At 43.8% G+C, this 22,395-nt stretch overlaps 1 protein-coding gene across 4 annotated transcripts; it reads right to left on the minus strand.

Moving 5' to 3' along the window:
• Nucleotides 1-430: 430 nt before the first annotated feature.
• On the minus strand, nt 431-20,582 carry C1QTNF4 (C1q and TNF related 4). Of its 4 annotated transcripts, none has more exons than XM_037395386.1 (2): nt 20,475-20,582; nt 431-1,968 (listed from the first exon to the last, which is right to left on the minus strand). In XM_037395386.1, exon 2 carries the CDS (start codon nt 1,961-1,963, stop codon nt 863-865), a length of 1,101 nt encoding a protein of 366 aa, XP_037251283.1. In that variant the 5' UTR covers nt 1,964-1,968; nt 20,475-20,582; the 3' UTR covers nt 431-862. The 4 variants fall into 4 exon arrangements, with proteins under 4 accessions (XP_037251283.1, XP_037251285.1, XP_037251284.1 ...); XM_037395388.1 differs by lacking the exon at nt 20,475-20,582 and adding an exon at nt 19,748-19,965; XM_037395387.1 differs by lacking the exon at nt 20,475-20,582 and adding an exon at nt 19,216-19,653.
• Between the last annotated feature and the right edge of the window lie 1,813 nt (nt 20,583-22,395).

A 22,395-nucleotide genomic window follows, 5' to 3' on the forward strand; every position in this document is an offset into this window, starting at 1 on the left:
GCTCCTCACCCAAATATTAAGAGATTTAAAATACATTTGTAGTTCTTCTTATTTACCTTGCTTCTGAGCTTTCAGAGGATGGTCCATTCACAGATTTGAGCCCTCATCCTCTACTACAAGGCTAGAAGCCTACTTTTTTGTTTGTTTCTATATGTATTATTTTCATTGAATGAAAGCTGAAGTTCCCAAACACAGCTTCTTCATCAATGTCAGATTGAGAAAAGCACCAAATGTCGTGAAACTTGCAATAAAAACATAAGAGGTACCAACACTTCACACACATGGATGATAAAAAAGAGCGTACAGAGACAGACTGGCTCAGTAGCATGTACTGGAGCTCATATGATCACCATGCTTCTTTCTCTCCTGAACTGGTACCTCAGCCAGTGACAAGCACACAGGTCTCCCAGGTAACAACAAATTCCAATCTGAGAAAATTTTACATCTTTTATATTTTTATTACATTTATTTTCATTACATTTATTCCCTCCCCAGATATGCAAGGAAAGTCACCACATCCTTTGCTTTCTGGATGCTGGAGATCTGCAGTAACATTACTGCAGCAGTTTCCTGATCCTCAGTATCTCACTACACTGCCCCACCCCTGCCCCAAAACTACCTCATGCTTTATGCTTAAATCAAACACCAACACAGGACACTCACATACAACCTGTAAAGACCTTTCTATGGATCAATGGCAGACACAGAAGTGGCCCTGCAGATCGGGCACAAGCGTGCAGCATAAGGAAAGCACTGGACACATGATAGCATGCTCGAAGTAGAGAACAATATTCAAAGAGGAGATACACCCAAGTCCACGGCACCTTGGTTTTTCTTATGCTCCTTGCACAGCTGCATTTAATTATTTTGACCCTTGGGGTTCGCTGGCACCTGGAAGCCGCTTTGGCTGAGCATCTGAATAGATCAGGAAGCCCGTGAAGGTGATGTACTTGCCATGGTTGCTGTAGGCACCATAGCCATCGTGCTGATGGCTGTAGAGCCAAACAGTGTCCCCATATTGCAGAGGCAGCATGATACTCTGGCTCTGCATCTCCCGCCTCTTGGAGTGGTTGTCATCATAGATCATGGCCTGCACCTCATTGTGGTTCTTCATAAGCTTCACTGACATAGTCTTAAAGGGCATTTTGCCAATGGTGAAGGAGAAATAGTACGCACCAGGTATACGACATGAGAAGATGCCAGTGGAGGAATTGAAATCTTTTCCAATGTTCACAAATTCGGTGTCAAATGTGATTGGCTCATGCTGGGTTTGCTTGTCATCTGTGCCCAGGAGACTCTGTGAGCGGGCAACAGAAAATGCAGAGCGAGGATCTTGTTCCCTGTTGGGTTGATCAGATAACACGTGTCGCTGTGAAACTTCACTTTGCTCTCTGGGAAGTTGCTGAATAGTGTAATGGTGTGGCCCCAGCTCTTGGGAGCTAAGAGCATTCTGGAAGAAGCCAGAAGTGTCTGGATAGATTAGGTAGCCATTGAAAGTTGTATAGGGGCCCACATTGCTGTAAAGAGCATATTTGGGATCTCCATGTAAACGCAGCCAAACTGTGTCACCGTAGTCAAGTTGCAGCATGGCACTCTGGCTGGCTACTTTCCGTTCCTTGCGGTGATGTTCATCATACACAATCACTTGCACCTCATTCTTGTTTCTCATCAGCATGACAGACAAGTTTTTCTTTGGGTATTTCCCAACAGTGAAGGAGAAGTAGTAGGCTCCAGGGATCCGACAGCGGAACAATCCAGTCTTGGGATCAAAGTCATTGCCAATGTTCACATATACTTTGTCAAAGGTAATGACCATCTCAGAGCTCCCTTCCATGCTGCTGGTTCTGGCCACAGAGAAAGCAGAGCGAAATTCACTACTGGTGTCTGCTGGGAAGCCATCTGTAGGCAGAAAAATCATGCAGCAAAGGAATCCAAAGAGGATCTGAACCTTCAGTGTCATCATTGTATCTGAAAGGAAGAAGAAGCATATTTTAGCAGTAATTCCATTAACTTCCAGTTTATGAGTTGAAACCCAGACTTGATTCTTGCTAAACAGACATGAAGGACTATGTCCAAATATTGAGAAGTTCCCAGTGCATACTCTGATCAGTGTACGGGACCATATCTCACTTCAGATCCCAGCACCATTTTGATATTTTTCTAGAGAGCGCTGGACCTTTTCTCCCTGTACTCACAGGAAGAACAAGAATCTTCTCCTTTGAAAGCCTTGCTATGCTACAGCTTGTCTGCAAAACACTGTGTTGCTCACAATGCAGAGGGATCTCAGCTTGCTGGGGTTTGCCAGAGCTTGCTTTTGTAGTGCTTTTATTCATAAGACCAAGGATGAGACAAAGCCCTACACAGACCCTGTATTATATGACTGAGATACAGCTGAGGGTCAGGGAGAAGACGACATATGCTCTAGAGTTGCCCATGCAGATGCCATCACCTAGCCCTGCACTAGCTGTCTCACAGGATGTGGAAGCTGGAAGCCGAGTAAGTTGGTAGACCCCGTAATTCAGACAGACTTCACCATGAATCTGTGAAGAGTGTAAAGAAACTAAAAAGGGGAATGTTGTCCTGCTTTCAGCGGGGACAGAGTTAATGTTCTTCTTAGTAGCTGGTTAGGGAAGGAAAGGATGACAATGAAGAAATTGAATGAGATGAAAAAAAGGAAGGAAAAAAGAAATAACAAAAGGTGAGTCTCCCAAAGTATAGAATCCCCGAGAGAGATCTGAAATACCGAAAGCAGGGTAACAACTCCCTATCTGGATAACAGACCAGAGAGAAAAAACTTCCTTGACCCTTGAAAAGAGCGATGTTAGGAGATAATAGGATTTTTTCCTTCTAGTTTCTGTAATTTTTTTGGACCAAGGCCAAAAATCATCTATTAGTGCTTTCAGGCTGAAAACAAAACTGTCAGTCATTCCAGTGAGAAGCTTTTCTCTCTGTCACCTCATTGTGCTTATTAAAATATCATTCAGGCTGGGAGGCAACTGCCTGGTTTGCAGTCTGCTCCATCTGTCACCCCAGAACTGGTGCCTTGCCAGCCTGCAAACAATGAATTCACAGACCAGCAGAACAGGAGCAAAACATGCTACTTGTTGGGGGAAGGGGTGAAGACAAATCCTGAATTAGAAAGGATAAAGGGGGAAATATTTGAATCAACTGGGATGGCCGAGTAATAGAAGTAAAGCAGATGTTATCCACATAGCCTGTGAGGCAGCAATGGGATCCTGTTTTGGCAAGATGTGATACCTAGAATCACTCACCAACAGGAATTCAGCTTGACCTACAGTCCCTGCTCTTTCACACTTCAGAATAAAACTGAAGTCTGAAATGCAGCTCTAATAGATATGAAACCAAGAATGAACTAGATTCTCAATTACATGAAAGTGACACACTAACAAAGACAAAATCAAATATCCATCCATGCCCTAATTTTACATTAGATTACTTGTCTCACAAACACCTCAATATTTTCCCCCATGCCCCTGTTTTCCCTGCCTTAGCCTGCTTCTCCTGAGCACATCCATAGACCCCATGGGTTGCACTGAAGGGTGGTGAGAGAACTCACTGGTGTCATGCTGAGGCCACTTTGTATCATATTTGAAAGGTCACAGAGATCAGAAGAGATCTCTGGTGACTGGAGAAAGACAAATGTGCCCATCTTCAGAAAGGACAAATGAGACCACCCAAGGAACTACAGGCTGACTGGCCAGTTAGCTCCTCACTTTCGTCCCTGGGAAAATCATAGAGTGTTCTTGGAACACATTTCTAGGCAAAGGACAGGACATCATTTAGCATGCGTTGATCAGCTGAGGGTAGATCATGTCTAACCAAACTGATTGCTTTCTTGTGAGAAGAGACCAGTGGATGTCACTTATCTTTTAGCAAGGCTTTTGTTAGGGTCTCCCAGAGCATTCCTGTATCCAAGTTGTGATGTTACAATCTAGATAAGAGGACTAGTAGATGAGTGAGAAACGGGCTGGGTTGTCAGACTTACGGGCTAGTAGTGTTTAATATTTAATTTCAGATGTCCTCTTTAATATTTTTTATCAATGACCTAGAGAAGAAGACAGAATACCCTCTCATCTAGGATGCAGATGATACCAAAACAGAGGGTTTGTCAATACACTTGGAGGCACAGCTACTATTCAGAGGGACTGAGACAGGCTGGAGGAATGGGCTGAAAGGAAATTCAGCAAGGATGAATGCAAATTCCTGTACCTGGGATGGACTGACCCTGTGTGTTTGTACAGGCTGGCGACTAACCGGCTGGGGAGCAGTGCTACTGAAAAGGATCTAGGAGTCCTGGATAACAATAATTTATACTTGAGTTGTTGCTGTGCCCTGCAAGTAATGAAGGCTAACAGCACACTGGGGTGCTTCAGCAGAATGTAGCCAGTAACCACAGGCAGTGATTATTCCCATTTAGCTGGCATTTGAATGACTCCAGAAAAGGGCAGCAGGATCTCCAGCAAGATGAATCAGGTCTGGAGCACCTGCCCTCTGAGGAGAGGCTGATGGCCTGTTTAGCATGGAGACAAGAAAGCTTTGGGGGGATCTAGTAGCAGTCTTCCAGTATCCATGAAAAGGTTACTGAGATGACAGAGCTAGCGTCTTCACTGATGTGCGTGGTGGGAGAATAAGAGAAAATGGTCATAAAATCCAAAGGGAAAAGTTCAGACCAGATATAAGAAAAATAATTTTATGCTGAGGGCAATTAAGGACGGAACGGTTTGCCCAGAGAGACTGTGAAATCTCCATCCTTGGAAGTTTTCAGAACCAGGCCGGATTAAGCTGTTGAGCAACCTGGTGAGCATACAGTGTTGGCCTTGCCTTCAGCAGGAGGTCAGACTAGAGACCTCCTAAGTCATGATTCCTGGTTCTATAACTGATTCCCATAGCTACTGCCTTCTCACAGCTGAAAATTCAGTCGCTACTAACTCTAGTGATGACACTTACATGGAACTAACCAGCTAATGGCAGGTCTCACAGACAGACTGTCTTTCATCCAGCAAATTAATTTAAGAAAGCATTTTCAATGGAACTATTAAGGCATTGCTAATTGCCATGCATCTGCTTTCATGCTGTCTTCATTTTACCCCGCTTCGCCATTAAGTTTGTGAGCTCCTCAGGGCAGTCTCTCTTCCCATGTCTGTACAGCACTTGGCTATTGCTGCCATTTACACAACACTAATAGGCCCTAACATCCCACCAAGAACTAAATCCCAAACTGTCACACTGTGAGCTCAGCCTCTGGTTCAGCAGTATTATTTTCGCAGAATGCAGAGTGCTCTATCTAGCATGGCAGGTTCATTTCAGCTTCCAGCTTAGAAAACCAAGCCCTAAAGGCAAACTTACAGGGGCTATTAGTTGTTTCTGATTCATATTCATCCATTGTAATTCCAATGATCACCGTAGTGTGGCTGCAGGGAGAACCAGGATGACTGTGGCACGGCTGCACAAAATGACAGGAAAGGATTTGGCATTTGTGCTTTTAGACACACTAACAAGCCTGGTTCTAAAGCACTGCCTGTGCCCCAGAGCTCACTCAGTGTATCCAGGAGTCAGGGAATACACTGCAAACACACCACTGCTGGCCAAAACCCCACAAAATGACAAAACAGTTTAATAAACTCTGTAGTTAATCTGACCTTATGTTCCTTCAAATGACCACTATCCTTGTTTCTATCCCAAAGCTCATTTATTTGTAATAAGGTCACTTATTAAAGGTTGGATCACTCAGTTACAGTTGCAAAGACTCTCTCTCTGCTGTGGCAGTCTCTTACTTATCAGCTCTTTCCAATAACTTATGGGTAAGTTATTTAAATAAGGCAGTTAATTATGCTGTGTTTCTATTAGCAAGCTGTTTCCTTGACAGCTCCCACTCACCACTTTCAGGACTATTTAGGTTCCCTATGTTTTTAAAATAATTTAGAAAGTATCTAATAACTGCCTCTCATACTAAACCAATCTAAGAATAATTTGCCAATCATTACGAAGACTCAGTTAGCTACAAGGCTGCCATAAACAGAGGCAACTCACAACTCTTGGACTTGAGTATTAGCATAGCAAGTCTGAAAGATAAAGCTTCCAAAATGCTCTGTTACTCCCCCAGCAAATGCTTCTGGTGCCCAATTCTTTTACTGGGATAGCTCTCTTATAGCAGGGAAGAGATAGCACCAGGGATGTGAGTCTGGTCATGGACACTGTGATATCAGCCTTAAGTTCATGCTATGACTGCAGAGTTTTGAGTGAAAGACCCAGGCTGGAGATGAAAAGCAGGTCTTCATCAGGGGCCCTTTGTCCCCTACTCTACCATTCCTTATTGTTTTAGCATGACAGAAGTACGCAATGAAGCTAAGCAGACCCAAAGGATAAACAAGGTATGCTACTGCCTTTACACTAGGCAGTACCAACAGAGACAGCAGCCCTCAGGGAAGAAGTCAAGCAACTAATTTTGGAATAGGAGGCACATAATACATGATGGAGCTAAACAGGTCTCAAAGGCACTGACATTAAATTAATGACCTGACGAGGCTAAAATGGTAGTGACTCACATAACAGAACAGAAGTGGCAAATCTTTTTTGAAAATAAAGATGCAGAATTCACCATTTGCATGGCCCAGGAAACTTTAATAGCTTCACGCTTGCTGGAGGTGATTTTTCTGTCCTAGAACAGAATCAATCCACCAGTGGAAACACAATTAGCTTTACTCTCCTGCTGAAATCCATGGATTTACAAAAGGACTTTCAATAATAGAAAGGTCACCCCATTCCTAGACTTGCAGGCCAGACCTTCTTGTAAAACTCACAAGGGTTTTCTTTTTATTCCAAAATATTAATGAGCTAGATTCCCTGGTCCTACCTTAGGCAAGAGTCCTTTAATTTCCATGGGAGTTTAACTCAGAAGGTCACTGAAAAAATGAGGTATGAAGCAAAAGTGAAGCAGTGCAGTTGGATTAACTATTAGTAAAAGTTCTTAAAATCCTGTAAACTGTAAGAGCAAAGCTCTGTTCTTCCTAGTTCTCACTCTAATATTTAAGGTCATCTGCAAATGTTTCAATTATTTGAATCAGTGAAAGCCTGTGTAATGAACAGCTGTCTCAGACTATAGTTAGCAAGGTAATTTTTTTCCCAGTTACCACTTACTGTCTGTTCCACTCATCCAATACAGATTAAAAGCATCAGATAATGATGCAAATGCATCACTTCTCCAACATCAAGAAGAAATTAATTGTAGCAGATCCTCAAAAGCAAAATCTGTATAAAAAGTACTGTGTGACAAAATAAGGATTCACTTATGGCTTCAGTCTTCCTCTGCTTTTGATGCATGTGGTTTTTTGAACTCTGGAACAACCCTGAGAGGCACAAAATTGTCTGAAGTGTAGAATCATAGAATCGTTTGGGTTGGAAAAGACCTTTAAGATCAAGTCCAACTATTAACCTAGCATTCAGGATGCTTTTTGGAAACTATAAGCCACACCTTGAATGACAGAACTGTATGGCATTAATATAGAAAGTACTTAATTTTAAATGTTTCCTTGAGTCAAGGGAGTCCTTTAACATAATAAACCAGCTTCTGTGTACTCAAAGATCTGTGGAGAGACAAAAAATCTTTTGAAGTGCCTTAGCTCCAGCCATACTCAGGAAAAGAAAATTAAGAGACTGTATTTTGGCATAAATCTCTGACGTTAGCCTGCCCTTCAGATTATTAATTAAATGTGCTATATTTCAACTGAAGCCCTAAACTCTTGTTTAAGATAAAATTATGATATACAAGATGAACTATATTCACTGATCAAAATGGAAACATGATAGTACTAACATTAAGATTTTTCTTCCTATAACAGCACTGAAGGAAATTTGTTATACACATTTGAAGTGCCAGGGTGACAACTGTGTCTTTTGTTTTGGCTACTGTGTATATTTTAAAATATATTCATTTAGACAGAGAAAGTGGTGTTTTAGTAGAGAAGATGGTTGAATAAACCCTATGTTGGAGCAAGGAGTTATTCTAACAGACTTAATGCTTTAAAATGTAATATAATATCTTTTTACATCCTTTTCTAAGTGAACAAATTACACAAATCCAACTGTTTACTACATACACACTCCTCAAGCAAACAAGACTAAAAACTGTAAAGCAAGGAACCTACTCTAATACTGATCAGAAGTGGAAGAACAGTAAACATTGTGAGAACATTTAAGTCTAAACTGTAGTTCATAAAATGTGTTGAATGCTATGAAGCTGATCTGCGCATGCAGTTAAAACAAACTGCTGATAAGCTGCCACTGAAATCACACCAGCAGTAAGTAGTGAAAAAAACTGGCCAATGCTGGGAATGAGTTCAGTGATGAATGGTTTCTGGGAAAGCGTAGGCCAGAGAAGACTGGAAGCCACGGCCTGAGAAAGCCTGAAGTCTGCTGCTGTACAGTGTTTATTAAACACTGCTACCTTTAGACATAAAACACTAAGACCATTTCAACAGTAAGAATTTTTGCATGGATCCTGTTAAGAGTTACAGTAATGCCAGAGTTAAACCATCTCTTTTCCCACCCCCAAACCTAATTTCCTTTTTAGCCTGGTTTATGTGTGCATTTCTTTCTTCTGGTGCACGCAAAAAGATGCTGAGCCTGTGGAACAAGGCTTTGTTGAAGCATCCCGACTCCCCAGGAGGAACCGGATTGCTGCACCAGAAGGCAGATCACACTGGCATAAAGGATTAACAGAGACAGCCTGGCCTGGAATACCAGGAGGTATTTTTATAGGTAAAAGCAAGTAACTGACACTTTGGCAGCACATGCCATAAAGATCTCAGTTAAGAGAGAGAGAGAGGAAGGCCCCAAAAGGCAGGCTGGCCAGTGCCAAAGCTAGCTCTAAAGAGACCAAAAGGGACAAAGACCTCCGAAAATGGAGTAGAGGGCAATTTCATTGTTCCAGGTGGCTGGGCTGGAAGCCATGTGGTGGGAGGACTGGGGTTTTTTTTCACTTTGCCTGTGGAGGTAAAACCATATGAAGCACAGGGACAATGCCAGACGGACTGCCCCAGCAACAGACCTACTGGAGTGACTGACACTTATGAGGAAGAATGCTGAGCACAAGCAACACAATTCAGGCTATTTCAAGGAAAAATGGGAAATTATTATTTAAAAATGAACAAGACCTAGTTACAGAGATTATTTTATTTTAAACTCCTCACCTGGCTTAAGATATTTAAACCATGGTAGTCTGCTGAATTGCACATTGCTGTACTCTGTAGACGAGCTTTTAAAAGATGCTTACAGTCTAGAAGACATAGGATAGGGCATATAGGTAATAACAAGCAAATGTAGCATAAGATTTCTGACTTTTACTATGATAAGTATGGGAAAAAAACAAAACACTGCAGGATTAAAGGTGTTAAAATGAAAGCATCAGCAAATAAGATGGTTCCATTTCATCCTTTGAGCAGCTGGAGTCAACAAGCAAGATCCAGTTACTACGACAGCAGTGCTAAAGGAGAATCTGAAGAGGAAGGTAATGGCTATACAGATCATGAGAGACTCTCCTAAGAGGCAATGAGGGAGAAAGTTTAGAAGTGTTTGCAGAATACATTTCTGGGTTAGGGAGAAAAACTGGGAACCTAAGGAAGACACAGATGGGCTCAGCATCACAGACTACTCTTGTAATTTTTCTCTTTTAGTAGGAGTTTGGGCAGGAAAAAGAAGAATGGTTTTCCCAAGAACTATGAAGCATGGGGACTGTAAAGGGTTGATAAAGAATGAAAAGGCTGTTTAGACAGCCCCACTGAACACAAGCTTGTTCTTAGGTTTTCCTGAAGTGGTGGTGTAGTTCACATCCTTAGGGGCTTTTTTATTTTTAAAAATATCTCTGCATTATAATCATTAGGGTAAAAAAAGCTTTGAATGACAAAGTGGAATCACTAGGTGGGCGGAATGACACTAGAACCAGTACTCTAGAACCAACTCAGATTCTAACCCCTTTATTCTTTCAATTTTATTGTTACATACCATGGCCCAGTTTTTCTACCCCACTTCCTTCCAGTGAAGGAAAGTTTAGTTCTTGGGATACTGCCCACTCCTTCTGTTAACAAATGAAAGTCCATCAACAGTTCAGAGACTATACATAGGTATTTACAGTATTTACTATAGGTAGGTATCTACAGTGCAGGTAACCATTGATTTTTTTAAACCACACTTTCCTCTATGCAGCTAAGCAGCAGTTTCCTTCAATGCAGCTGAACGAAAATTTTCATCCTCCAACCATGCAGACCAGAAGAGGAAGTTCCTACGCTGGTCTCAGAGTTGATGCCCTATTTGTCAATTTTCTTTCAATCCTTAGTTGTAACAAATACTTACAGACATTAAAGGAAATTTCGTCGGGATGAGAGTAAGTGTTCCAGCTAAACACAGGCCGTACTGGCCTTCCTTCCTGTTCCATACTGCTACTTTCATTCACATGCCCAGCTGTCCAGCAGACCTGTCAGGTACAGCTCAACAGTTGGGGAAAATCTCACAATGATCCTTTGATGTTCTCCTCTTGTTCTCTCATTAGGAATGAAAACAATTGTTAATAGTAGGTTTATTTGTCCAGGAACTAATAGGAACCCGTGGAACCTGACACCTATAAAGCTGCACTAAATAGGAAAGTTATTTTAACTCTATACATTACAGGAATTACAACTTTTGTGTTACACCTTCCTGTTGAAGACTGTTGTACATGAGATTGTGAAGACAGTATAAGAGATATTGGAACCTGTGGTGTACTCTCAATGTTTATTTATTGTTGTATCTATAATGGTTTTATGTCCTCAGTTTCCTTCCTGTGAGTCTGTGCTCCTGCACTGTGCATCAGCCAGTATCTAACTTCAACTGCTATGTAAGGTCCTAACAAAAAATAGAAAAAGTTTTAGATTTTTCTTGTCTCTTTTCTTCTCTAGCTGCACAGCCACACCTTCTCTTTCTCTCTCACTTGAGTGGGCACATAATTCTCATTTTTCCTGGAATTCTGTGCCTGCAGTTGTTGCTTCCAACCTGTTCCCCCACTCACTGGAATGCTGCCCTCCAGTCATTGCTCTAAGACCTGCAACATCACCCACCTGGGTAAAAACTAGAGGGAATATGCTGGTTCTTGCTTGTTGATCATTAAATCACAAGTTTAGATGAGCCTGCGGAGTCCAGTAGTTGCCCCCAAAGGGTAATTAATGGAGAGCTGAGTGCCAGCTGGGATAACATGCAACGACAAAAGCATTTTTGTTTCCTAGTCATGTCTGAGCTCACTGACTGCTGAGCATTGATTTAGCGATACAACCAAAGATGTCCACAAGTTGGGTAACTCTGGTCCCCCTCTTGATTACCTGCAGTTAACTGAAATTTTCAGGAAGGATAAGATTCAGTTCCCTTTGCTGGATACATCAACTTGTAACACTGTTTCATGAATGGAAGCATAATTGCTTTGCTCTTTTTATCCATCAAAGACTGCACTATACAACTTTGAGAAAATGTCACATGCTATTGACTGGTATTTTCTGACAGCAGACTGCAAATCCATCTGAAAAAACTCTGTCTGTACCGGGGCATTTGTCTTCAGGAATGTTGCTTTCCTTGGTAGTTTTTTTCTTGTCTTGACAGGTAAGGCAGGAAAGCATGCTGTCTTTTAACATCTGCCATCCCACTCAGCCAAAACATCATTCATTTCTTTTCACGTCCTGCTGTTTCATTACTGTGAAGATACTCAGAGAACACTGTGAATTGCACTGCAGTGCTGCTCTTTACTTCCAACATGCTGCAACATCTCAATCTGGAAATTCACTGAGCTCTACTTTAGTGATGAAGGTGATACAAGCATTAAGAACCATGTTTCTTCCATCTCTGCTCTGGCATCTTCCTTTCTGCTCCTCCTCCTGCTGGGTCAGGACACAGGCCTGGAGCTGGAGAACTGAGAAGAAACAAGCACCATGCACTCAGCACCAAAATAGAGGCCAGTATTATTCCAGAATGAAAACTCTGCTCTGACAAACTCTGTTTGGGGAAAGGGAGGTGCCAGTCAAAGTCCACATATGCTAATGAGTCTTTTTTCCAGTCCTGTTCTTTAATTGTCTGACGTGACAATCCTGTTGCTTTCACACCCAGTGCATTGGTAGACAGCTCAAGAAACAAAAATTTAAAAAATAATAATTGCATGTGACTACTCCCCACTTTTGTCACTAGACAGTCTCTTGAGACCCAGTCTTCCCTTGGGTGGTACAGCAGTTCTTGATTAACAATGACATTCTGCAATACACATGGTGCTCTTCAGTATCAGTTGCTTTTAATGCATCAGGTTTATCAAATTCTTGGCCCAGTAGCATTCTTTCATGTCTACAGATATACAGCTAAAAGTAGCAAAGTAAATTAGCAAAGTCAGTCATTGTCATGTTCGTTAATACTGACCCTTCACAATCAGCAATGTGCAGTTCCCCATTTCCAGTGGTCTTTTCTGCCAAATCCCTTGTAATGAGACCTCTCTGAAGAATCCCTATAGGCAGCTGGAACCTGGGCCCTTCCAACTATTTCTCAGAATGCTATAGCTGGTGCAAACAAGACATCCCAAAGCTGTGAATTGATAGCTGTTATCTTCACGAAAATGTCAGTTTCTGCTTCCACTTTTTAAACTCTGAGTATATTTTGGGCCATGCATTTAATCAACTTGTCATCTTCTTCAACAGGGAGCTATGAAGGCCCACCCTTAAAACCCATACAAGTAAAGTTTTTACAATTGTGCCTTTTAACTTTGATTTTTCTGTGACAATCTGACACAGAGGTGCTGCTGCCCGCAAGGCAGAGTCTACTGCCCTGGCTGGAGGGACAGACAGAAACATTTGCTGAACACTTTCCTCAATACACACATTGTTTTTCAAAGTCTTCCCATACCTGCTTTCTGGTTTTATATTGTTTCCAGTATTTAAAAAACAGCAATCACCTCATGATGACAGCAGAATTGCTTGTGTGACTTATTCTGTAAAACTCCATCTGCACTGGGAAGCTGTTGGTAAAAGGCTTTGGCATTACCATTAAAAAGCGCTGCTGGACACTGCTGTTTACTCATCAGTTCCTCATTCACAGTGAGAATGTGCTTAGAGCCTGTCAAGTGTTCACAGATTCCACACTCATCTGCGTGACCAGCCAGATTCCTCCTAGGCAAAATTGCCTTTGACAGCTTGAAGCTGCTGCCTCTGATTTTTGCTTATAGGAAAAGAATTTTGCTAAAATACTAAAACAACGATTGCAGCAATCCACTGGCAGCTTTTACGTAACTTTTAGACCCTAACTGGACAAATTAAAAAAGAAAAAAAAATAGCATGCAGGATATGGCTGCTCTGAACACTGTTATGCAGATGCTTTATTTAAAGCAGGATATTGTTACATTGCATTAAATATGCAGATCATACTGACAGAAGTATCATTTGCAATAGCCCACACAATTTCCTCACAATTGCACTGAGAAATTTCAGCCATGCACCCCTAAACCCAAATGTACACATTCAATATGTTCCCTCTACTCAAATTCTTTCAGTCCCCTACCTTCCTTCTAGCTACTTCTGTCTAACACCTTTCCTTCTCAAGACAATTATCAACAGCTTCCAACAGATTACCATCTGCGGAACCCCCTCCAGCATGTTCAATAGTTTTCTGCCCAGCCTCTCAGATTTCCTCCCAAGCTTCCTAGAGAACAACCCCTCCACCTTGTTGCCTCCTCCCACCAGTAAAAAGGAGATTTTTTTACAGCAGCTATCCTTTGCTTTATCTCCTTCCAGAACCACCTTGTTCCAAAGCTGAACCTCCTTTAGCACTGGGTCACAGAAAGCCTTCTTTTGGATACTCTTTCTGTCTCTCAAATAATGACTGGGTTTCATATACTCATATGAGATGCAAAGAAAGCAAAGGGAAGGATGGAAGAAGAAGCAATGAAATAAACTCAGGCAAAGTAATACAAGCTAATGTGAAGCACTGGTCAGTCCTTGGGTGGAAAGGATATGAATTTACTTTGAAATACCTGGAGCATCAAGTGACTGGCTTTCTAAGCAAATCATAATTTTTCCCAAAGTATCCAAGCAGCAGTAGAAGAAGGGAACAGCAGGAAAATCAATCAGAGCTTATATAGTGTCAGTTTGTGCTCACGTCCCAGAGTAAATCAAAATATGAGGATTTCCATCAATTTATGGATCATTCTAGTGTAAGAGTGTTTAAATGACACCAGATTATAATGCTAATATGTTACAGTTCACTGAACAACAGCTGCATGAAAACAGCCTTCTAAAAAGTGCAGTCTAATTCTTCATTTTCTCCTTGTCTTGTTGATTCAACACAGATTTTTTTCCAGCAGTTGCTTTGCAGCTTTTCAGTCCCAGAGAGTACCTGTTTTCATAGAAAAAATTCCCTATTGCCTGGTTAGTATAAAAAACACTACTCCTCCCAGTCTTTAACTTCTCTAAGAGCTTTTCTTTTTGTCTGAGCGGAAAGGTCTATAGCCTGGGGGGAGAGGAAAATCTTTCTCCCTTTAGAGGATTAAAAAATTCTTTGGCTGGGCTCAAAACATGTTCTATTCAGGATCTTATGTGCATCACTCCACTGCAGCATCCAAAAGAGACGATCATTGCTCTCTTATTTCTTTCTACCTATCTCCTCAAAGAGATCTAGGGGTTTTTTTACCATGCACAGGGGACTGTCTGTTCCATTTACATTAAGCAGTATACATCAAACCATGAATACTACAGGACCTAGATTTTCTTTTCCTGGAGAAATGCCTTAAAAGATCAGTTGTAGAACTGTATTTTATTTGTATTCCGAAATCCAGTATTTTACTTCATTTTATCTCTAAAAAAGCATTTTTGGACTATGGCCTTTCATTCAAGGAGTAAAATACTAGAAGAGTTTGTATTTTCAGTTCAGACCATTTTGGTTACTGCTGATCCTCATCCATTTTTCTTCCATATCATTGTTTACAGCATTCATAGTCTCAGTCAAGCATCTAATCCAGGGAATTCAGAATGTCCCATTCCCTATGTCTTCTCCAAAAAGAGAGACCTCTTTTAACTGTCTTCTGGTAAGTTCTTATTTTTCTTTCAGGCTCTTTTCAGAAAGAGCTGCAGTGTTCTTAGGGCTGTGCTATCCTTGGATATCAGACAAACATCAGAACAGGGTCAGCAGGCAGCTTTTATTTCATTTGCATGAAATGAGCACGCTGCCTTCATAAAATGATAGAAGAATGGTCCAGAAGAGAACTTAAGATGTCAGATTGTCCAAGGTGCTTTTCCATGATAGGATCACTAGCCTAATTTCATTCTTCACAGACACTAGCTTAATTTCATTCTTCACAGATAACTAATTTGTTCTTAAAATGGAGTCTCTTCACAACACCCTGAGACCAAATATCCAACAGTTTTTATTATCCTAGGTCCTAGAAAATTATTCCTGCAGTCTAAAATAATCTTTCTTTCTGCTACTTGTTGCTTTCTGCTGCATCCACCATGAGTCCAAAGAAAAGATCATTCCCTCCTCTATTTTGTATCTGAAGATAATATTCCCCTGCCAGCTTTCTGGTCTTCAGGCTAAATAATTTCAGTTATTTTAAACTGTCTTGCAGGTCAAATTTTTCTGTCCTGTGATGAGTCCTGCTGCCCTTCTCTAGACTCTTTCTGATTGAATCGCACCTGTCTCAAAGTGTAATAACAAAATTTTGTATAGCCTGCAAGCTGAGGCTTTAGCAATACTGAACAGAGCAGGAGGATTGTTTCATATGTCTTCCAGGCTATGTGTCTTTTATATATCTGAGCAAGATGTTTGTCTTCATTTGCAACAGCATGACATTGACTCATGTTCAGCTTGTGATCTATCATAACACTCAGATTCTTTTCTGCAGAGTAGCAATCTAGTAATTTACTTTTATCTTATGCTTATGCAGTTGATTATTCCTACCTTATTGTAGTACCTTACATTTATCCCTACTGCATTTCATCCAGTTCTTTCCCTAGCAGTTCTTCCAATTTGTTGGAATATTTTTGAATTCTAATATTCTCCTCCAGCATATTTCAAGCTTCACAGTTTTATGTCCCTGACAAATGTGATACACCCACTCTTTATATTACCATCCAGGTCATCTAAGAAAACACTGAACAAAAGCAGATCCAGGACACACTGACACAGCTATCATATCAGTTTTAAGCAGCTTGTGGCCTCTCTGAAGGACTGGCACAGGCTAAAAGCACACAGATTATGAGGCATGATTAAAGAACCTACCGTTCAGAAAATCATGCTTACCCAGTTATAGCCTTCTTCACCTGCTATGCCCTGTGCTTCACCAAAGCAAATATTTAAATTAACGTGCAGCCACGATCAGGAATCTCAACTTTTACTTACAAAAATCCAAATCTCTCACTCTTATGCCACAAATATCTTTTAATATGTAAAATGAACAAAAGCCAATTCTGATAGAACCTGCTGGAATACTGAAACAATGAATAGGAAAAATGTGCCCAGCTCTCTTCATAGACTTAGGGATATATTAGAAATGTCATAATTTATCACATTCACTGTAGTTACACCACAACACACGCTGGAAGAGATGCAACAACGCAGCTAGTTGATTTCAACGGACCAAATATTTTCTTTGCATCTGCCCTTGACCAAAGGACTACAGGTTCCTTTCCTTGGAGATCAGGCACCAGCCGTGGTGGTCACAAGCAGGCACACAGCAGACAGTAAGCCTTTGTGTACACAGGAATACTGACAACAGTGGCTTGACTCTGTCATCTGGCACTGGCTCTCATTCCAGTACCAGTCTCCCCAGATTCCTTAAGCCAATAGGGACAGTTTTCCTGGCACTGTGGCTGAGGCGCTGGCACAGCAGAAAACATGCATGGGGTGAATTGACCAGCTGGGGGGTGAAGAGGGAGAAATAGGACTTTATGAATTTGTACTGTTTCCCAATGGAGCCCTTGTAATCATTTGTTAGCCTCTGGAGTAGCCAATTATTGCTTGCTCTGTGATCATCCCCTGATTCTGGCTATGTTACCTCTGCTGGAAACCTCAGACCTTTGATCAGATGCAGCGGGAATTCCTCCTTTGTACTCTAACATGTCTGGAGGAAGGATGCAACTAGAGAGAGACCTTGCGGGAAAAGAAAGCACTCGGGGAGACAAGGGATTGACAAGAGAGCCAGCAGCACAGCAATTGTGTATTACTGTCTTACCTCATTTGAGCATCAGGCAAATTTCCTTTCCTGGAACAGGGGCAAAGGGAAAGGGAAAGGAAAGCTGAAAGGAAAAACAAAGTCCTGACTTTACTTCAGCTTGGGTCTGCTGGGTAATTTGACCTACACTAAATTTCTGGGTGTCAATCAAGAAAAGCCAAAGCTTTTAATCTCTGCTGGATGAAAATCGGAGCCAGTCTTTCAAATATCGTATGATGAATGATCAAATTGCCAAGCCTTAATGTGTCTTCCAAGATGGCACAAAGATCCTTATCCCCACAGACAGTCAGTAAGCTGTAATTCTAAGGCAAGTGGAACATAATTTTCCTTAAATTGTGCACCTTGGAGAGGAACATACACTCCATATTTGGGGCATTTAAAAGGATGGGTGAATGGAAGAGTTCAGGAGTAAACTCTACCAAATCCTAACATCTGACCTCAGGTGCTGGTAAAAAAAGCCCTAGACTTCAGCATTTTTAAGACTCTAGCAATTTTAAGCTCTATTTTTTGCTCTATTCTCTTGCCTTAGAGTCAATGTAAAGATGAGTATCTCTTGGGGGGAGACGCTTCTCAGCTGAAAATATTATATCCTCAGAGGTACTCTCCACCATGGAAATCTACTGTCACTATCAGATTATTTCATTTCAATGCTCTCTGACTATAACTAACCATAAGAATGTGGAAATTGTAGTGGAATGACAGTGATCACTTGCAGGCTCACTTCATGTGCACTTTCCACTAGCACTGTCCTCTTTTACTTTTGGTCTTCATGTCATCGGGTGCTGTGCACAGAAGGTTAAAACTATCTTGGCTCTTTACACCTTAGACATACAGTGTTTCTCTGTGTGCCTGTGTTCATCTGGATTACTATTTGATACAAAAGCGAGTGTTCTAAGAATGGTGATCAACAGTCAGCCTTGCTGCTGTTTGGAAATATGTCTATTATCAAAATGAAGAATATAAAAGCTATCATACACCTACTTGACAATAGGTCACAGTACAGTTACCCTGTATTTCCGCAAGTATATCTGCTGCCGTTGTGGGTCCACCCAGCCTCCTGTATTTGGAAAATATGAATGGTTGTCAATGAGCACTCTCTGGAGAGCACAGCACAATGGACAGATGATCACACTAGTAAAACATAAATAACAACAAATGGGATTCCAAGTTTTGCTGCCAAATCTCTGGTTCCAATGTATTTCATTTCTGCATCTGTTTATTCATCTACAAAACAGCAAACGTCTATGACACTGACAAATTTTCAAATTTAAATCAATTCCATGTGGAAGCCATAGGTTATCCATTACGGAGACCAAACATACTTTGAAAGTGTTGCTTCTTCCAAATGGAAAATATGAAACATGTTTGTAGAGCCTAGTCCGCTAACTGTTCAGTACTCTAAATTATGACTTTTTAGAGGGAAGGAGAAGGAATGTAGAGGGTAATGCTGCCGTACTGGGAATCCTCTTTCTTCCTTGACATATCTTTTACTGCTATAAATTAACCCTTAAGAATGGCTAGAAAAGCAAACAGTTGCCATATGCCTAGACAGGGTTGCAGCCTCATTGACAAAGTATTTCAAAGTCTTGTTACACATCATGTCCCTGGAGAAGAGAAACTGCAGAAGGTTGCAATAGCATCAGAATGAATAATTGAAGCATGGCTCATTCAGTATGTGCATAAACTGAAGGGTCACAATGCTGCCTTCTAGTCAGCCGGCAGCGCAGGAACTCACCGAGTGTCTGCAAGAAACATCATTGAGAGACGCTGACCCACTTCCCTGGGAGATTTTAGGGAGCGGGTTGAGATGACTGTGGGGTTGCTAAGTACACAAAGAAGGATTAAACTAGATCATCTGACATAAAATTGTACATTACAGAATCAATTGCACACGTTGCTCTTGGGAGAGCCCTTGGGACGCAGTTCCCCCAGCAAACTGAAGTAGAGATCCATGCGAGGTTAATGCCATTTCCCACCTGAAAAACTGCCCCTGCGGGAATTTTCCAGGACGCCCTTTCTCCCGGCCAGCCCTGGGAGGCTCTCTGACCTCGGCTCCACGTGAAGCGGGCCAGAATGTCATACCGTGCCCTTTCTCACATCGACTCCAGCCATTCAATACTGGAAGCAAAAGAGGCGAGGGAGGGTCGCTCGGCCATTCCTCGCTGCTGTCCGGCCTCTCGCGGGGAACGGAGGGGGAGCGCAGCCCGCCCGGGCGGCCGTCGGCGCCCTGCCCGCCGTCCCGAGGGCCGGGGGCTCGGACACCGCGGCGTGCCCGAGCGCCCGCCCTCCCAGGATCCGCGGCCGCCGCCGCCAGAGCCCCGACGGCCCCTCAGCCGCCGCCCGGGCACCGCTCCGTACCGACGGCCCCCCGCTCCAGCCGCCGCTGGGGCCGGGCCCACCCTCGGCTCCCCCTCCCATCGCCCCGTCCGGCCGAGGAATCCCAGTGCTGGCCCCCGGCCCTTCAGGTGCAGCCCGGCCCCGCCGGCAGCGGCTCCCCCGGCACGGTACCTGCGGCCGCCCCGCGGTGGCAGCTCCGCGGCGGCGGCTGGCGGCCGTTGGCGGCGGTTGGCGGCCGTTGGCGGCGCGGGGCCGTTCGCGGGGCCGCGGCGCTGCCTGCGCACTGACAGCTCGGGAGCCGCGGCGGCGGCGGGGGCCGGTGCTGGGGAGGGGGCTCCGGCACCCGGGGCTCCGGCGCCGAATCAGTGACGGGAGGAGGGCCCGGGGGCGGGCGGGAGAGGGGAAGGGGAGGGGGGCTGCGGGGCGGCGGGGCTGGGAGCCCCTGTTACAGCCGGCGGCAGGTCGGCCTCCGGGAGGCGACGGCGACGGCGGGCGGGGGACGAGTGGCAGCGCCGGCACGGGAAGGGGCGCCGGGGCGATGCGGCGGGGCGAGAAAGCCGGGCTGGCCCCCCCGCTGCCTTCCCGGGAGGGGTGCGCGCTGGAAACCGGCGCCGCGGGATCGTGCACCAGCCGTTCACCGCAGCAGCGCCTGCGGCGGCAGAGCGGGGCCCGGGGAGCGCCCGGCGCCGCCCCCCTCCCGGGGCAGGCCGCGGCGGGGCAGCGGGCGGCGGGAGCGGGCAGGCCGCGGCGGGCGGCGGGGCAGAGCGCAGTCCCCTCCGGTCCCTGGCGAAGCGCCCCCCGGGGCAGCGCGCCCGCCCCGGCGGCCCTCGGGCAGGCGGGTGACGGAGAGGCAACCTCGGGGGAAACGACAGTGCTGTGTTTTTGGTTCATGTCTGACCTTCTGCTCCGGAGACGTGTGAGTCCAAAACCTTCTTTACAGACCGTCTGTGTTACTGGGTCCGGCAAAGGCTCGCATCTCTCTCCAGAAGGCTTGGCTTGCCTTAGATCATCAAGGATCAACAAGGATGCTACTTGCTCCTTTGAAGGTCAGCATTGATTTTTGCTGACAGCAAAACAGCAGGCTTTTCAGGTTACTGCTCTATGTTTAAGAGCACATTTGGGGTTTTGAAAAGCATGTTTATTGTTAGCCCTGTAAAATGTTGACTTCGAGAGTGATGTTAAGATCTGAATGTTTAAAAGAAGTACTAGCTCTCCAGCACCAAAGGTCTTTCACTCTCCTATAACCACCTACTACGGAAGAAATCTGGATGCTAGTGTACTCCTCTCAGTACTGATGGGGCACCTGGTAATGCTTCTCCTCGAGGATGGTCCAGCCTTCATTGCCTTGTGTTGGCATGCTCTGCTTTCCAACCCCCACCTCCACTCACCACTCACCACCGGGGCTTTCCCCCGTTGCAGCAAGCACTGGACACATTCGGATCAGTTTTCACACTTTCCACTCCGCTCCCTTCCTCATGGAGTGTCAGGTGCACCCTTGTACCATCCCCACAACAGAAAGCAAAAGAAGGGGTGTGGGGTAGGGGTGTGGGGTGTGGGTGGGGGGTGGGGTAGGGGAAAGAAAGAATAGCTTTCCTCAGCGAGGAAAAGGACTGGCAGATGGAATGACCAGAAAGCCATTTGCTTTTTTTGTGCAAGGACACAGTTTATGACATAACAAGAACTTCCTTCCACTCTTCCACAATAGCATGTCTAATGTGGTGTGCACATCATATCAAATGCCTGCCACCACACAAATCCTGCCTAGCTCTCTATCCACCAGTGTCTGCATCGTCCCTGTATCTTTTTCCTCCCCTCCTACAGAGCGAAACAAAGGGAACGATGACAAGAAGAATGAAACATGAGAGAGTTACAGACTAACCCTCATGTGGTTCTGGTAACAGCTGTCAGCCGAACAGAGTATCCTGGATGGCCTCACATCCAGCTGGTACTGCTGGCTAAACATATTTTGTGCTCTCTTAACAGCTTCTTTACACATTTCAAAGGACAGATTACTCAACACCCAATTTACTGCTCCTGGAGGAGTGAATGGACCACTGACTCCCAGGAGATGAGTATGCTCATCTTGAGCATAGCCCAGACAGACGCATTCCTTTTAATCACCTAGCAATGATAGCAGTGATGACTAATTTTTCAACGGTATGATAGAATTGCCCTTCTAAATACATATGTTGCCTCTGGGGTCAAAGTGATTGAGTACTAAGGTACTACAGTACTATAAACCAGCATACATTTTGCATTGTCCTCTGTAATCCAGATGGGCTGTGCTCTGCTTTGCCTCTGCCAGTTGTGCCTGTGCCTCTGTGAGATTTTCTTTCTCACTAGGGCAATACTGCTACATGTCTTCTCTGTCCCAGCTGGGGAGACGCAGAGGGCCGAGAAGTGGGCTGTTTTTCCCTGGAAAAGTGTTGAAACAGAGCAGAGCTGCCTTATCTGTGGGTCCCTAGGAATGAGGCAGGAGAAGGCAGAGCTTTTGTGAGGGGAAAGGAATATGCTTCCCAAAAATGGCAAAGGGAAGAAGGAAAAGCTCCAGAGCTCCTAGACCATCTCATACTGTTGCCTTCACTGCAGGTGAAAGTCTTGCCCACAAGGACATATCCCTTGAAGCCTCGTAGGTGTACTGGAATGCTTTTTTGCTGTTAGTATCATGAAAATTCTTATGGCATAAGTCATTAATAAATGGCAGCCTTAGATGTGTAAGAATCAGTGTTACACAGCTCAGTTCAAGGCTCCATGGAAGAGGATGATCATACTTGTTTTAAAACTGATTTCAGTCACTTGCACTCATGATTTCACTCATT

The sequence above is a fragment of the Falco rusticolus genome, chromosome 7 (genome assembly GCF_015220075.1).
Source record: "Falco rusticolus isolate bFalRus1 chromosome 7, bFalRus1.pri, whole genome shotgun sequence".
In the NCBI taxonomy this organism is placed as follows: domain Eukaryota; kingdom Metazoa; phylum Chordata; class Aves; order Falconiformes; family Falconidae; genus Falco; species Falco rusticolus.